General features: G+C 39.1%; 2 protein-coding genes across 2 annotated transcripts in view; one reads left to right on the top strand and one right to left on the bottom strand.

The window, feature by feature from the left end:
- The window catches only part of mtpn (myotrophin), a 37,950-nt gene extending 36,720 nt beyond the window's left edge, over positions 1-1,230 (bottom strand). The window contains exon 1 of the mRNA XM_056456264.1: positions 1,060-1,230. Within this exon, the coding sequence (XP_056312239.1) occupies positions 1,060-1,219 (160 nt within the window). The 5' untranslated portion in view covers positions 1,220-1,230. The remainder of the gene's footprint in view (positions 1-1,059) is intronic.
- Positions 1,231-10,987: 9,757 nt separating this feature from the next.
- On the top strand, positions 10,988-17,188 carry LOC130223561 (intercellular adhesion molecule 5-like). Its single transcript, XM_056456403.1, has 7 exons — positions 10,988-11,144; positions 12,998-13,327; positions 13,411-13,668; positions 15,112-15,369; positions 15,474-15,731; positions 16,810-17,073; positions 17,157-17,188. The coding sequence occupies exons 1-7, from the start codon at positions 10,988-10,990 to the stop codon at positions 17,186-17,188; spliced, it is 1,557 nt and encodes a 518-aa protein (XP_056312378.1).
- Positions 17,189-18,853: the final 1,665 nt, after the last annotated feature.

Raw genomic sequence — 18,853 nt, 5'->3', positions numbered from 1 at the left:
TCTGTTATTTTTAAATGTTTTCTGTTACTTTTGAACTGTTTTCTGTTATTTTTAAATGTTTTCTGTTACTTTTGAACTGTTTTCTGTTATTTTTAAATGTTTTCTGTTACTTTTGAAATGTTTTCTGATACTTTTGAAATGTTTTCTGTTGCTTTTGAAATGTTTTCTGTGACTTTTTATATGTTTTTGGAACATTTTGAAACTACTATTTACATTCCAAAAAAAATAAATAAATAAATTCAACAGAATCAACTGAAATGCTTCAGAATTAAATGAAATGATCAATATCCGTAATATGCAATTTATCAAATGAGAATTAAACAGAAAGCTTCAATGTCATTATTGAAGATTGTTCCCATCTTTTAAATATAACATTACAGCTTTTGCCATCAAAAAGGCAAGAGGCTAGTTCAAGTAAGGAAAAATGTGTATCAAACATAATTTATGATAAAAAGTACAAAAGTAGCTAGCACATTGCTTTAAACTTTCATTAATCTGTATCTGGAGTCAGGAGGTTTACAGAACATAACAATATACTAAATTATAAATTATCAGTTTCCCCACCTTGTGAGTTCAGCTAACAGTATGTGTGTGTGTGTTTGTGTGTGTGTGAGTGTGTGTGTGTGTGTGTGTGTGTATGTGTGTAGCTCTGGGGTCAGGAAGTTTTCTGCAGATAACATGATCCTAATTTATTTTTGATATGTTTTTTTAAAGGTAAGTCAAGGTTATAGAGTGTGTTGTTAATGCAGAGCTCCTATATTAAAAAAACCCTGCAATTTATGAAAGAGATCAAGCCAGGTGAGAAAAGTAAATGCAAAGTAGCACATTACTTACCCTAAAAAGTAACTGAGTAACTCAACTAGTTACTGTTTTGGGGAGTAACTCAATATTGTAATGCATTACTAAAGTAACTTTCTTCAACATTGTCTGAGATGTTGTCATTAATTGAAGCCTTTGTTCTTCATCTAGTAACTCTTATCAGTTTTAAAGTCCCGTGAGTTCAGCTAACAGCATGTGTGTGTGTGTGTTTGTGTGTGTGAATTGAATCAATCCTCTCACCACAGCTGATCAGATGGAGCCGCCGACCTGCTGTTGTCAGGCCATGTTTTCTCCCATCATCTATCAGTGCTGTCATGTCCAGCTCTGCGTCCGCAGGGGATTTGTGGCTCTGAGATTCGGGATTTGGTCTGACAGCTTCATTACGTGCCGCTTTCATCATGAGCGATGCATGTCAGTCTTCAGAGTCTGATGTCAGGTCAGCGAACGCCTTCCTCCAGGTCACATCAAACCACACAAAATGACAAGAGTTAGACATTAGTACTGTGTGTCATTCATTTTCCTTCATCTTAGTCCCTTATTTATCAGGGGTCACCATAGCGGAATGAACCGCCAACTGAAATGTAATGGACGTGGGACACTTTAACACACGAGGGCTTCAGTGTGGACGTCTGCTGCTGATTTATGCACACACTCCAGTCACTAAACGAATTATGCAAATGAGCAAACATGACAACAGTGGTGCAGCAACTTAAGACAACGACTTAATTAAAATACTTCATGTGTGCTTTACATGTAATCTGCTCCACACTCATTTGACAGCGCTACATTGATTGCATATCAAGATGTTGCAGTAGGTTATGAAATGTTTTAATATGTTCACATTAAGCGTGTGTGTGTGTGTGTGTGTGAGAGAGTGTGTCTGAGAGTGAATGTGTGAGAGAGAGTGTATGTGTGTAAATTATTGTGTGAGAGAGAGTATGTTTGAGTGAGAATGTGTGTGCGTTTGAGTGTGTGTATATGAGAGTGTCTTTATGTGTGTGTGTGTGTGTAAATGTGAATGACTGTGTGCGCATGTGTGTGTCCAGCAGGAGGCAGTGTTCTGGAACACAGACACACACACACACACACACACACTCATTGAGCTGCTGTTTCCTCCACACGTGTGTGTTCTGACAGACAGTGTGTGTGCTCAGTGAGGACGAGCTTTCACTGCACAGGGGAAACTAGCCTGAATTCAGAATATTACTGATGACCACTGAATAAACACACGACAGAAAGAGGAAATGATGCTAGTGTGCTCTTCTGAATGCAGCACTATACCATATACTGCACAGAGACTGATAATCACTGTCAGCAAAACATCATTTCAGAAACTCTCAGACTCTAAACTGAGAAATCTGCATACAGAGGGCATGTTAGCATCACAACGATGTGCAAAAATATAGATTTTTTCCTCTATAAAATGGTAAATCTTTATTTCTAAAGCGCTTTTTAAAGTGTATATTGTGCAATAGTATCTGGATGCAGCCTTTATGATGCAATGTCAGACACAATGCACTCAAATGGAGCGAGTGACGTCACTGTGACGGGTGGGTTTAGATGAGCCCATTAAAAAGCATTGGATGCAGCTCAGATTGCACTGCACCAGGTCTGCATCCAGACCCCTCTCAGATTGTGTCAAAGCAGCTTAAAGGTGCAGTATGTAAGTTTGACACCCAGTGGTTGAACTAGGTATTGCAGTCCTGGATCAAAACACACGCAATCGCAGGTTGCCAGATTGACAACACCAACAGGAGTGTGCCTGACTATCGAGTCTAAAGGCTGATTTAAGGCTGATTTAAACCGCGTTCAAGATAAAAGCAAAGGCGCACGATAGAAGGAATATTTTCATATTAAAAGAGTTTTTCTTCTAACCAACATTTAGTATGTATATTTTAGAAACGGCTTCTGAACACCAGAAAACTGACGATGATCAGCTCGGGTACACCTCATGTGCTTTATCCAGTGTTAATGCTAATAATGTGAGTTTGAATGCCACTTTACATCACATTTATTGCCATGAAAGCAGCAGCAGCTAGTTCAGCTCAGATCTGGACAATAAAATAAACCGTCTGAAACTGAACTCTAGACCTGAGACTCAGTGAAAACCAACATATATCACTGATTCAGCATCTACATTTAATAATATTAAAGAGGTTTAATATGTATTTATTAGATTATAACCTTACCGTTTTGCTGGAGTGCAGTGAGTGCACTATTCTGTGCTCCTAAATGGCTAACTTTCTGTCATGCTTCGTCTGCTGCAAACAGCCTAATTGCTCATCACTGTGTATCTGGTCACATAGCGTGTTGTTAGGACACAGGGTTACAATGTAACCTGCTCACCTAATGTTTATGTTTGTAATATTTATATTATTTGTTCATTAATAACCACCTCATGTGGAACTCTGAATCTGCGTCTCATTTCGGAGTCTGCTACTGTCCACAGGAGGTTGATTTTCACTTTGAAAGTCTTACTTACTGAATGAACCAAATAGTTGTTTTCCACCATCTGGCAACCCAGGGTGCTGAAATATAATTGGCTAAACTGGCATCGGGCGAGATAAATGACCAAACAAATACAGACATTCTGGCACGTAATGCACATTTTCAAAGCAGAATATCTGACTTCAGCACTGTTTTTCAGATAAACAAGAATGTTCACTGAGCATGTTTCTGAAATATCTGCAAACATATTACGGTGTTTTTATGCGTTAGAAGAGTCAAAAACTTACATACAGCACATTAAATAACATAGATGCTGAATGTGAACCATATTGTATTTAAAAACTACTTTATATTGTGTTTTTAAGGGTTCGCATATTTTTAAGACAAATTTTGAAAATCAAATCTCCAATGTCACAAAAAAAACCTTCTTTCATCTGAAAATATCGCTAAGTTACAAAGTATGCTACCATCTCAGATGCAGAAAAGCTAGTTCATGTTTTTATGACCTCTAGGCTGGATTACTGTAATGCTCTGTTCGCTGGTTGTCCAGGATCCTCTTTTAATAAGCTTCTGTTAGTGCAAAATGCAGCTGCCAGAGTTCATACTGGGTCAAGAAAATATGATGATATCACCCCAAATTTATCCTCCGTACACTGGCTGCCTGTTTAGTTTCGTATTGATTTTAAAATTTTGCTTCTTACCAATAAAGCTTTAAATAATTTATTATTTATTTTAATTCTCGCTACAATCCAACTCGCCTCTTAAGATCTCCAAACTCAGGGCATCTGATAGCCCCCAGAATAATAAGTTCACTAAAGGAGGTCGAGTCTTCTCATTTATGGCTCCTAAACTCTGGAATATCATTCCTGATATTGTCCGAGGCTCAGACACACTCTCTCAGCTCAAAACTAGATTAAAAACCTCTAAACCTCTTGGGACTAGAATTAAATGTATCTCATATTTTTGTGTTTATTAGTGTGAAGCTGCTTTAAAATAACCTGCATTAATGCTTGATTACAGTGTTTTAACAGTGCTTTCTTACTGCTAAAGGCTGAGGGTTTAGCTCTGTACTTCATACTGAGAGGATTATGGGTCAATAAGAGTGTTTTTGCTGATGGGAGGGGCTTCATTTTTTGACCGGCTGACCAATAGAATTGCAGATAATGAACAGACCTCCTGTTTTCATCCATAATCATCATCATAAAGGAGACCGTCATTATATTAATTACATTTAATGATCTCAGAAGTATCCGCTACAAGGTTTTTGAATTATATAATTATTAATGTTGCGTAATGGAATAATTACTGCCATTGTTCTCAGATATTCACAGAACAAGAGCACTAAATGTCATCATTTGATGCATTCAGGAAAATCCTGCTGTCCTAATAACTCAAATAGACAGACGGAAAATAATAATCATTTAAAATGTAAAACTGCACTTAGTCTGTGCAATGAACTCATTTGCTAAACAGGGATTTATTAATATGTTATGAAATAATATGAAGAGGAAAACACACTTCCTCGAATATCCTTCAATGCAAGAAACATGAATGGATGTATAGATAGAACAATGGACAGAAACATGGATGGATGGATGGATGGATGGATGGACGGATGGATGGATGCATTGAAAGAAACAATGAAGGATGGATGGATAGAATGGACGGACAGACGAATGGATGAATGCATTAAAAAAATAAATGGATGGATGTATAGTACAATAGACAGAAACATGGATTGATGGATGGATGGATGGATGGATGGATGGATGGATGCAGTGAAAAAAAACATTAATGATGGATGGATAGAACAATGGACAGACACATGGTTGGATGGACAGATGAATGAAAGGATGCATTGAAAAAAAAATCGAAGGATGGATGGATGGACCAACAGACGGATGGATGCATTGAAAGAAACATAAATGGATGGATGGAACAATGGACAGAAACATGAATGGATGGCTGGATGGACGGACGGATGCATTGAAAGAAACATTGAAGGATGGATTGATGGATGAACGGACGAACAGACAGATGGATGGATGCATTGACAGAAACTTAAATGGATGGATGGATAGAACAATGGACAGAAACATGAATGCATGGATGGACGGACAGATGGATGCATTGATAGAAACATCAAAAGATGGTTGGATTGATGGATAGGATGGACTAACAGACGGATAGATGGATGCATTGAAAGAAACATAAACGAATGGATGGAACAATGAACAGAAACATGGATGGATGAATGGACAGATGGATAGATGCATTGAAAGAAACATAAAAAGATGGATGGATGGACAATGGACAGAAACACAAAAGTGGATAAGGACTTAAATGTAACTGCACATGCACTCTTTAGACCAGGGGTGGCCAAACCTTTCCTTATGAAGGACCAAAACTCAAACTAGTTTGAGAGCTGTGGGCTGAAGGACCATATAGCAAACTATTTTACATAAAAGTTGCTGTGTGTAATATTTAAAAATAGCTAGAAAACATTGCTTTAAATATACTAATCAACGTAATACAGTAAAAACATAAAGAATCCCATTCATAAAACAACACATACACATACACACACACTACTGATTTCAGTCTACTTTTTTGTAGCTCAGAAAATAAAACAAAGAACCAAAGCGTAACATTAAGTACAAATTGAAAATCTCTGTCAAAAGCATTGGCTTCATCCCCCTTCCCATCATTCTCCCTCTCTTCTCAGATGGGATAGTGGGCCAAATCAAAGGTTACCATGGGCCAACTTTGCCTTTCTAACATATAAAGGTGGATTGCAAAGTCTAGTGGCTGCCACTGCAAACACACAGCCAGCCCTATATAAAACCAGATATTCGGAAGATGGTGGGGAAAAAGCAGCCATTGACATCCATGGTAGAAACACTATGAAAGTCAATGGCTGTTTGTTCAAACATTCTTCAGAATATCTTCCTTTGTATTTAACAAAAGAGTGAAACTCATACATGTTTTGAACAAGTAGAAGAACGAGGAAATGATGATGTAATTTTTGTTTATGGGTGAACTGTCCCTTTAAATGTGTATAGACACTGGAACAACACACACACTTGCCTTGAGTAAGTTGTTCTCCATCAGGTTTGATGTGAAGTCGAGTGTGTGTGTGTGTGTGTATATATATCGCTAGACTGCCTGTGGGACCGTAAACACACACGGCTGGACCTCAGACGACCCTCATCTCACTCCTTCACTAGACAGTGTGTATTCATGTATGCTTAATAGACAGCAGGGTCCCTTACTGCTTCTGATGCAATCACTCAGATAAATAAAGCGCTGTTATGATTAGACGCTGGCGGCGCAATCACTCCTTCAGGCCAGATGTCTGGAGGTGTAATGGCTGTTATCGTGCGGGTCCTCTGGGCTCTGAACTCCACGCTTTTAGAGGAGATGCATGACGTTCAGCAGACAAACAATCAGACGCGTCCTGCTGTGTGCGGGGTTTAGCTGCACTCTTAAACATTTACACACACACACACACACACACACACACCACCACCACTGCTCTATCATTCTCAATGACTTTTCTAGCCTCGAACATCTCAAGTAAGAAAACTGTATGGATGGGTGAATGGATGGATAGAATAATGGACAAGGATGAATGAATGAATGAATGAATGAATGGATGGTTAGATGGATGGATGGATGGATAAATGGACAAACAGATGAAAGGATGCATTGATAGAAACATCAAAGGATGGATAGATGGATGGACGGACGGACAGACAGATGGATGCACTGAAAGAAACAGATGGAGAGATGGATGAATGGAACAATTGACAGAAACATAGATGGATGGATGTAATGAAAGAAACATCGAAGGATGGATGGATGGAACAATGGACAGAAACATGAATGGATGTATGGATGGACGAATGGATGGATGCATTGAAAGAAACATCGAAGGACGAATGGATGGACGGACAAATGAAAAGACAGATGGATGGATGGATGAATTGAAAGAAACAAATGGATAGATGGATAGAACAATGGACAGAAACATGGATGGATGAACACACTGATGGATGCATTGAAAGAAACATTGAAGGATGGATGGATGAATGGACGAACGAACAGATGGATGGATGGATGCATTGAAGAAACATGAATGGATGGATGGATGAACAATGGACAGAAACATGGATGGATTGATGGATGGATGGATGGATGGATGGATGCACTGAAAGAAACATTGAAGGATGGATGGCTGGATGAACAGACAGATGGATGGATCCATTGAAAGAAACAGATAGATAGATGGATGGAACAACAGACAGAAACATGAATAGATGAATGGATGCATGGATGCATTGAAAGAAACATCGAAAGATGGATTAATGGACGGACAGACTGACGAACAGACAAATGGATGGATGCATTGAAAGAAACATCAAAGGATGGATGGGTGGACGAACGGACGGACGGATAAACAGACGAATGGATGGATGCATTGAAAGAACATTGATGGATGGATGGATGGATGGATGGAAAGAACAATGGACAGAAACATGAAGGGATGAAAGGATGGACGAACAGATGGATGGATGGACGAATGCATAGAAAGGAACATAAATGGATGGATGGATAGAACATTGGACAGAAACATGGATGGACGAATGAATAGATGCACTGAAAGAAACTTCGAAGGATGGATGGGTGGACGGACGGACGAATGAACAGACGAATGGATGGATGCATTGAAAAAAACATAGATGGATGGATGGATGGATAGAACAATGGACAGAAACATGAGGGGTTGAAAGGATGGACAAACAGATGGATGGATGGATGGATGGATGGATGGATGGATGGATGAATGCATAGAAAGAAACATAAATGGATGGATGGATAGAACATTGGACAGAAACATGGATGGACGGATGAATGGATGCATTGAAAGAAACTTTGAAGGATGGATGGATGGATGGATGGATGGACGGACGGATGAACAGATGGATGGATGAATAGAACAATGGACAGAAACCTGGATAGATAGACAGACACACATAGACAAACCGACAGACAGACAGACAGACAGACAGACAGACAGACAGACAGACAGACAGACAGACAGACAGACAGACAGGTAGATAGATAGATAGATAGATAGATAGATAGATAGATAGATAGATAGATAGATAGATAGATAGATAGATAGATAGATAGATAGATAGATAGATAGATAGATAGATAGATAGATAGATAGATAGATAGATAGATAGATAGATGACACACAAACACACATCCACACACTCACACATCTTATAATTAAAACATGAACATTTCTGCATGAGTTGATTCCTATTAAGCTGAAGAAGCAGCTCCAGTATAATGAGTGTTCAAACTCCTCTCAAATTAACTAAACAGCACAGCAATTACACAAACACAAACAAGAACAAGTCATTTAAACACATTCAACTCTCTCTCTCTCTCTCTCTCTCTGTCATATACTCTTTTTTCATAAGAGAAGTTAATTCAAGCAGACACACAGAGGAAACGCCAGTGTGGTGAGCAAACATGATCTGCTGTAAATCTGGAGACTACATTTTACTCTTTGACGCTAAGATTTTGTTTAATTAGCTTAAATTACGCAACCATTTAGAGTATAATCCTCAATATACTGTATTTAGAGTTCATGGGCTCAATTCAAACACAACACAACACAACACTATGTGAAACAAGCAATTCAGTATTGTGAAAGCATCAGAATTAAAACATCTCAACTATTTGAGAACTGTTTGTGCCAGACGGGCTGGCCTGAGTATTTCAGAAACTGCTGATCTACTGGGATTTTCACGCACAACCATCTCTAGGGTTTACAGAGAATGGTCCGACAAAGAGAAAATATCCAGTGAGGAGCAGTTCTGTGGGCGCAAATGCCTTGTTGATGCCAGAGGTCAGAGGAGAATGGCCAGACTGGTTCCAGCTGATAGAAAGGCAACAGTAACTCAAATAAGCACTCGTTACAACCGAGGTCTGCAGAAGAGCATCTCTGAACACACAACACGTCCAACCTTGATGCGGATGGGCTACAGCAGCAGAAGACCACACCGGGTGCCGCTCCTGTCAGCTAAGAACAGGAAACTGAGGCTACAATTCACACAGGCTCACCAAAACTGGACAATAGAAGATTGGAGAAACGTTGCCTGGTCTAATGAGTCTCCATTTCTGCTGCCACATTCAGATGGTCGGGTCAGAATTTGGCCTCAACACCATGAAAGCATGGATCCATCCTGCCTTGTATCAGCGGTTCAGGCTGGTGGTGGTGGTGTAATGGTGAGGGGGATATTTTCTTGGCACACTTTGGGTCAATTAGTACCAATTGAGCATCGTGTCAACACCACAGCCTACCTGAGTATTGTTGCTGACCATGTTCATCCCTTTATGAGCACAGTGTCTCCATCTTCTGATGGCTACTTCCAGCAGGATAACACACCATGTCATAAAGCACCAATCATCTCAGACTGCTTTTTTGAACATGACAATGAGTTCACTGTACCCAAATGGCCTCCACAGTCACCAGAGCTCAATCCAATAGAGCACCTTTGGGATGGGGTAGAATGGGAGATTCACATCATGGATGTGCAGCCGACAAATCTGCAGCAACTGCGTGATGCTATCATGTCAATATGGAGCAAAATCTCTGAGGAATATTTCCAGTCCCTTGTTGAATCTCTCTGCCAGGAAGGATTAAGGCAGTTCAAAAGGCATCCAACCCGGTACTAGTAAGGTGTGCCTAATAAAGTGGCCGGTGAGTGTACACTACAATTCTTTCATTACATGTTTTATAGAAATATTAGAAGTCTAATAAATATAACTGGTTTTGAGATATTTGAGTAATTTTACTGATGGACTAGTTTATATTTACCAAGTGGGCAGCTTAAACTGCTGACGTTATATACAATACACACCAATATTGGATGCTCTGGTCACAAGTCTCCAGGTTTGTGTCCAAATACCTTCTTTTCACTTTTAAAGTACTGAATTATTTTTTACATCAACATAAATACTGTACTGAAGACTGAATCTCACAACATAATGAATGCTGACTTGTGACGAACATTTGACTTCCTTTTAAGGCTGTTGTTTCACAGCGCAGACTGAAAGGGAAATTGCTATAAACGTGAGGCGCATTTCTGCCACTGTGAAAAGTGTGACATTACAGCTTGAGTTTTCTTTTCACACATCTGGTGGTAAGTCCTTCACACGCAACACAGAAAAACCTACATTTACTTCTGAGAAAACTCATAATTGTGTTTTAAATGCATTTCTATATTTTCTGTCAGCTGGAGTCAGAGCAAATGATGGAGATATCTGTGATGTTCATCATTTCTGGATGTCTGATAAAAGGTCTCGTTCTTAAAGATTATTCTTCTGCTTTTGAATCAGATTTAACTCTTCATGTTCTCTGTGCTTGATTAGTTACTTGAGTCTGGTTGTGTTTGTTTCAGGTGTTTTATGTGACTTCAGTATCAATCTGCCAAAGCGAGTAGAAGCTCTAGAAGGATCCTGTGTTTATATACCCTGCTCATTCGATATTGATCAGAGATATAGATATGATCTCACTAATACAGCTAAGAGATTATGGGTAAAATATGAAAAATATACTTTTTTGGGTCTTTTTGAAAGTGTCTCTGAAGTTGTAGTGTTTGACTCCAGCAGCCCAAACAGTGAACTCCTAAAAGGAGAAATGTTTGGCTCTGCTACAGAGAAAAACTGCACCACTCGCTTCGATAATCTCAATCTAAAACACAGAGAGTCATATTTCTTCAGACTTGAAGGCAGCGGCGGACTGCAATATAGCTACAACAGTCCCCAACACTCTCAAGTGGAAATCGTCTTCATAGGTGAGTGTGATTGCTCATGATGCTTCTGCCACCTTATTTTTAATGTGTGAAACTTCCAATATCATTCATTAACACAAAAGTTAAAGGTGCAGCAGGTGATTGTCTTCAGAAACACGTTTTGTTGTGCTGGTTGAAAGTCTCTTCACATTCCGATAGTACTGATTAAAGTAAATGATCTAAAAGTATTGTTATATTCTGGGTAAGGCATAAGACTAAAAAATGTTCATCCAATTAAATATTGTCAGGTCGACAATTCCTATAATTCTGATAAGTAGCTCAAACTGTCTGTCAACACATGTAGATTTGTACAACCGCTCAACTCTGTTCATGCAGATCCGCCATTTGCGCATACATGCGTGCATGCTCATTCATGTGCACAAGAGACAATCACGGCAGTAAAACTAAACGCTGAATTAAAACTTTTCAAAGTCCTGAATCAATATTGTAGTTAGTTTTGCATGCTGGAGGAAGGACGACACCATGGCTGAAGGATTTCTGTTAGACAGGTAATGTTATAGTATGTTTTTAGTCATGCAAAGTTGATGTACAGTAGATTGTGTTGTTATGAATGGGTTATATGCACAGAAGTGTTGTTCAGCCACAACCGCGCACCCGTTCACGCAGATTCGCCATTTGTGCGTACACCACAACAGTGACAACGTTAAAATCAAACGCTGAATCAAAATTTTAAAATCTTGAATGAATATTGGAGCTACTTTTGCACACTGAAGAAAGGACGACACCATGGCTGAAGTGTTTCTGTTAGACAGGTAATGTTCTGTGTTAAACTATTTTAGTCACGCAGACCTGATGTAGATTGTGTTGTTATGAATGGGTTATATGCACAGAAGTGTTGTTCAGCCACTGAAATCTTCCGGCGACAGATTGATGTGACTATTTTCAGCTTCATAAGGCCTTTTACAGCATCGATAATGTAGATTTATATTTAGTTTAACAACAAAACATCAGTAAATAGCGCTATTCCACAGAGCCTCCTTTACTGAGCTGAAGTTGCTTTTATATTCACATCGGTTCATTTTTGAGCAATGACAGCCTGTGATGCGCTCACGATATTGTTTATCATGCTACTCTGAATATTCGCTCTGAAATAGCATGTCAGTATGTCTTGGTAATAAGTGTAATTCCTGCACACCGCTGGCTGAGCACTAAGCAGATAGTAGTTGCTTTAGGACAGCATGGGACCGGCGATCCTTGCATGCATGAAATATTGCACATTATGACAAGTTTTGCTTGCTACACAACTGAAACGTGCTGATATAAAACAGTTTTTCTTTGGGAATTGTAGTATTATAAAGTATATAAAGTTTTCTAACTGGTGAATGACATGATCTACTAGGTTGCCTACTGTCATCTTTAATGTGCGCGTTCGTGTTTCAGGAAGCAAGGCTTTGGACGGCAGGGGTGGGACTGTGTTTCAACGATATTATGCTAACAGTTAGCATTTTGGCAGATCACCTACTGCACCTTTAATTGATGAAAAAACTGCAAATATGATCCATGCTACTGCAAACCAGCTATATTTGATTTATTATCACATTCACAAACAATGAAGTTTTATTTTTACTCTAAGTCTTTTAGTTAAATTGATTTTTAGTTAAATTGATCACTGAATAGCCAACGAACAGGAATTATCATGCAACCAAATAAATATAATTTTGATTTGCAACATAATGTGGATGTTGAACTTTATTACATATTCATACCTAATTCTTCATGTAAGATTTTTGCCATAAGCCACTGAATCAGAAGTTCTAAAACAATCACAAAAACGAGTATAAGGTCAATAAGATGGTATATATGTTATCTTGTAATATCATCTGTGTGTGTTTCAGAGTCTCCACCCAAACCCACAGTGCGTCTGTTTCAGGATCAGCGGGAGGTGATGGAGGTGACAGAGGTGATAGAGGGAAAATCAGTGACTCTGAGCTGCTTTATGATCTACTGTCCATCTCAATCATCATTTCTCACATGGAGCTCAACTCTTAAAAACCTCATCAATGAAGACGTCACACAAAAGCAGCATCAAAGCCAAACACATCGCTTCTCTGATCTGACGTTCACTGTAACTCACCGTCATCATAGAGTTAAATTCACCTGCATTTCAACACACTACACACGGCAGCAGATCACAACATCCAGCACCCGTCAGCTACACGTTCAGTGTAAGACAGGAATCACTTCAATCAGATGATCTATAAATACTATTACCAATTATAATGTAACGGTCTAAATTATCTTCCTTCAGATGCTCCTAAAAGCATATCTGCTCATGTTAATGGTGTAGCAGTGGAGGGTCATTCAGTGACTCTGAGCTGCAGCAGTGAAGCAAACCCAGCAGTCAAATACAGCTGGTACAGACACACTGAAGGAGACCTGAAACCAGTGCCGACTGGACCAAACCTGATCCTCAGAAACATCAACCGGTCACACAGTGGACGATACTACTGTAATGCTAAAAACCAACATGGGACTCAGAAAGCATCAGTGCTGCTGGACGTCCAGTGTAAGTACAAAGTGTCTTTATATTTCTTTACAAAATTGTATAAAAATACAACCCCAAATCAGAAAAATTTGGGACAGTATGGAAAACACATAAAAAAGAAAGTAGTGCTTTCCAAATTTACTTTGACTTGTGTCAGGGTTCTGCCACTCTGGTCTTGTAAATTCTTGTTTTGGTGGCAGAGTCCGGACACTAGCTCTGTCTTGACCTGTCCTGTTGTGCTCGCCTCGAGTTTTCTTGGGTCGAGCACTTGTTTTGTCATTGTGTGTGTCTCTGGGTGTCCTTGGGACGCGCGCTCTTGTACTTGTGTTTGTGTTTTCTTCCGTCAGCATCGCGCTTTTTCATTCTCAGGGTCTCCGTCTAGTTGGTTTTGGTTTTGGTTTGGTCTCCCTTTTCCCGTCACCGAACCGTGACAGACTTGTATTTCATTGCAGACAATAAAACAAACATTATTTAATGTGTTCATGATTTTTTAAATAAACACATATTCCAATTTTGCTACTTGGAGCACATTTTTAAAAAGTTGTATCAGTAAAGCTTTTACCACTCTGTAATGATGCCATTCAGTTTCACAACACTTAAAAGATGTTTAGGAACTGAAGACACCAAGTGATGAAGTGTTTCACGTGTAATTTAGTCCAATTCTTCCTGCAAACAAGTCTTAACGGGAGGTACAGGCTCTTCGTCAAAATGCGCCACACATTCTATATTTGAGACAGGTCGGGACTGCAGGCAGGCCAATCCAGTACTTGTATCGTCTTCTTCCGCAGCCAGGACTTTGTAATGTGTGCAGAATGTGGATTTGCAATGTCTTGTTGAAATATACATGGCGTCCCTGAAAAACAGGCAGCATATTGTGGTCCAAAATCTCTCTGAACTTTTCAGCATTATTGGCGCATCAATTACCAAGGACACTGACACAACCCCATACCATGACAGACCCTGTCTTTTGAACTTGTTGTTGTAACAGTCTGAATGATCCTTTTCTTCTTTGCTCCGGAGCACACGGCATCTGTTTCTCCTTAAAAATATCTGATATAATGATTCATCTAACCACAGTACACATTTCCAATGTATGATGGCACTTCTGGACACTGTTAACATAGGGCTTCCTTTTTAAACAGAACAATTTTCAATGGCATTTGTGGATGTAACTACCTGTTGAGGTAGTTGACAAAGGTTTGCTGCAGTATTCCTGAGCCCATGGGTTGATATGACTTATAGATGAATGAGGATTCTTGATGCATTGCTGCCTGAAGGATCGGAGATCACGGTTGTTCAGCTTAGGTTTGCGCTCTTGTCCTTTACGCACTGAAATTCCTCCAGATTCTTCGAATCTTTTAATGATGATCTGCACTGTTGAAGCTTAAATATCCAAATGTCTCCCTATCTTTCTTTCAGGAACATTGCTTTTAAACATTTCAATATTTTTTTTTGATGGCATAGATGCTCCGAAAAGCATATCTGCTCATGTTACTGGTGTAGCAGTGGAGGGTCATTCAGTGACTCTAAGCTGCAGCAGTGAAGCAAACCCAGCAGTGAAGTACAGCTGGTACAGACACACTGAAGGAGACCTGAAACCAGTGCCGACCGGACCAAACCTGATCCTCAGAAACATCAACCGGTCACACAGTGGACGATACTACTGTAATGCTAAAAACCAACATGGGACTCAGAAAGCATCAGTGCTGCTGGAAGTCCAGCGTAAATATTAAGCGTATTTAGTCACAATATTCTATAATTACAATTACAATAAACTAAACGGCATCAATTGCATTTATGGCCTAAATTCTTTTCTCCTTCATCAGATCCTCCAGAAAAACCATCTGTTCAAACATACGATGTGATTGTGGAGGGTCATTCAGTGACTCTGAGCTGCAGCAGTGAAGCAAACCCAGCAGTGAACTACAGCTGGTACAGACACACTGAAGGAGACCTGAAGCCAGTGCAGACCGGACCAAACCTGACCATCAGCAACATCAACCGGTCACACAGTAGACAATACTACTGTACAGCTGAAAACCAACATGGGACTCAGAACACATCCGTGCTGCTGGACGTCCAGTGTAAGTATAATGAGAGTCTTTACTGATTTACTCTAATTTACTCAGTAATGCACTGGAGATCTAATGAATGTATTTGGATGTTCAGTTTGAATATTCGGTACTCTGCTGAACAGTAACAGATCATGCAAAATTATCACATATAGTGTTTATTCTAGACCAGGGGTGTCCAAAGTCGGTCCTGGAGGGCCGGTGTCCTGCTGACTTTAGCTCCAACTTGCTTCAACACACCTGTCTGGAAGTTTCTAGTATACCTAGTAAGAGCTTGATTAGCTGGTTCAGGTGTGTTTGATTAGGGTTGGAGCTAAATCCTCTAGGACACTGGCCCCCCAGGACCGAGTGTGGACACCCCTGTTCTAGACAAATGAAAGGATACATGTCAAACCTAGACATTAATGATTACTGTTAAATGGCTTTACACTACTGCTAATTTGCAAAAAGGTATCGGTCAAGCCATGCACATTGGAGATGTGTGCCCAGGGCTACATATTTGAGAACCAAAAAATAGGTTTTGGTTTCACAAATCTACTAGAGGAGATCAATACATTTTGACAATCCTGAATACATTGCTACCGGGACGTTTTCCAGTGCGTGACCTTTCTTCTAAATCCACCAGAGGATGACGTTGACATGTCTGCCAATCTTAACATCTCTCTCGTGCACATCTGTGAGAGAAACCGATCGGCTTGTCTTCGTGCATATTACATCAGCTTGATATCGATTGACCCACCTGTCCCCTTCCCTAAACCCAACCCATAGTGTTTACAAAAGCAAACTAGTACAGAGTAGTACATAGTTCAAGCCATCACTTTGCTTTTACCATAATTTTAAACTGCCTTTATTTAGGAAGGCGTTCATTTTACCTGGTTTCTGAAACCTTCCTTCACTGGACTTGAACACCAGTCCCATTGCACTCCAAGTCCTAAGTCTGACACCGTACCTGACGATCTGCAGATTTTACACACAGACATATGCACCCCCAGTCACATATTTCTCGGTTCCCAAAAAATGTAGGCCTGGGTACATATTCCCAATGCTCCTTTGTTGGTACAAAATAATGGCTTATTGTCTCCTTCTTCAGATGCTCCTGAAAGCATATCTGCTCATGTAAGTCCAGCTGGTGTGATTGTGGACGGTCATTCAGTGACTCTGAGCTGCAGCAGTGAAGCAAACCCAGCAGTCAAATACAGCTGGTACAGACACACTGAAGGAGACCTGAAACCAGTGCAGACCGGACCAAACCTGATCATCAGCAACACAAACCCATCACACAGTGGACAATACTACTGCAGAGCTGAAAACCAACACGGCGTTCAGAACACATCAGTGCTGCTGGAAGTCCAGTGTAAGCATAATTACACCCTATATAAACACTCCTTTTATTTACAAGTTATAATCATTTAAACTGCTTATATATTTCCTCCTTAGCCAATTTCTGTCTTCGCCCTGCTGAAGATTAACATTTGAAGGTGACCACAGCAGCTTCTGGCATACAAGAAAACAAAGCATTGAACTTGTGATCCTGTGAAGTGCTTTAAATGTGCATTTTTTGTTGGACGTGTGACGTAGTTAGAACTCAAACATGAAGACAGAGCAGGACATCGAGTAGCTCCTTCTTTAAAAAATAATAATAATACAGGCAATAGCAATTGTTTTAATCAGAGCTCTGCCAGTGAGAGTGGTTGAGCTCATACAGTAATAGAGTTTTGCAGGAGGAGGGGAATGTCAGATACTAGAGAGCATTTGACTGGTCAGAAGATCTGATGAGAAACTGAAGGAGGAATGAAGAATTGATCCATTTAGGAGGAAGTGACAAATACAAGCTTTGATATTACATGTTCCTAATGTTAATTTTGTTGTCACTGTTTTAAAACATGCTAGATTATAGATAACCTAATGTTATCTTAATGTTATTTTCAGGGGGAGAAATATGTGTTTGGACCGGTCACAACTAACATGCATTATAAAATTATTATAAATAAACTTTTATTAAACTTTATTACGATTTGACAGGAACTTTAAAATGTTGAAGATTGATCTTTTCACCTTGTGTTGTTTATGCTGTGTGTCTTTAATAACACTGTAAACAGATATATGCTTGTGCTTAGATATATAAATACACATTTTACATGATTTATGGATTTATATTGCATGAATCAATCTGGATAACACAGTTTTAACATGAACAAGCTGATAATCTTAATGCGATGCATTTATTCGTCTGTACTAACAGTTAACTATTAACCGAATGTGTTATAATATGTATAATTACTTTCAGAATCACAATGTATCTCAATGCAAAACTGCAACAATAAAACTGTTTACTTCTATTTTCATTCATTTTCTTTTTCAGCTTAGTCCCTTTGTTAATCAGGGATCGCCACAGCGGAATGAACCGCCAATTTTTAATTTAGCATTTATTCTTTTCTGACATAATCACTTAATTAAGAGCATTTCTATTACAATACCAACAGTTTGTATTAGAATATTCCATATAATATAATAATTATAAATTAATTTTAATTGATCATTTGTCATGTTATTTTCATCCGCTTATCCGGGGCCGGGTCGCGGGGGCAGCAGTCTTAGGAGAGAACTCCAGACTTCCCTCTCCCCGGACACTTCCTCCAGCTCCTCCGGGGGGATTCCGAGGTGTTCCCAGGCCAGCCGAGAGGCATAGTCCCTCCAGACATTTATGTCTGACATAATTCTGTAATTTTGGCTAAGAAGTATTATGAATATTTACATTAAAATAACTAAAGTTACAATTAAAATTTTTTATTAATTTTACAAAATACAATTTTACATTTCATTTAAAATGTTTGCGTCTGACATAATTGTCTAGAATTATCGAATTACAATTATAAATGTTAATATTCTAATACTAAATTCAGCATTTTAAATCTGCATTTATGTCTGACTTAATTCTTAAATCTTTTAAAACTCAACTTTAAAAAGCAGAGTTATTAATATTAACATTTTAACACATATTTGTATAACTTTTATAGCACATATCTCACACAATTCTGTATTTTCAGCTCAGCAGCATCATAAAAAATCCTCTTTTAATGTCTAAATGAGCATCTGTGTGTGATGTGAGAATCAGTATCATGTCTCGAACAGAA

This window comes from Danio aesculapii, chromosome 4, assembly GCF_903798145.1.
Source record: "Danio aesculapii chromosome 4, fDanAes4.1, whole genome shotgun sequence".
Taxonomy (NCBI): Eukaryota; Metazoa; Chordata; class Actinopteri; order Cypriniformes; family Danionidae; genus Danio; species Danio aesculapii.
Note: the sequence above shows the minus strand (reverse complement) of the source record. Positions and strands in the feature narration are given on the sequence as shown.

Bases quoted from the DNA above. Each gene is read 5' to 3' on its own strand.
- LOC130223561 (XM_056456403.1), top strand. From the start codon at position 10,988: ATGTTTGGCTCTGCTACAGAGAAAAACTGCACCACTCGCTTCGATAAT. The intron at 15,732-16,809 runs GTAAGTATAATG...CTCCTTCTTCAG, and splicing joins CGTGCTGCTGGACGTCCAGT to ATGCTCCTGAAAGCATATCT. The intron at 17,074-17,156 runs GTAAGCATAATT...TTTCCTCCTTAG, and splicing joins AGTGCTGCTGGAAGTCCAGT to CCAATTTCTGTCTTCGCCCT.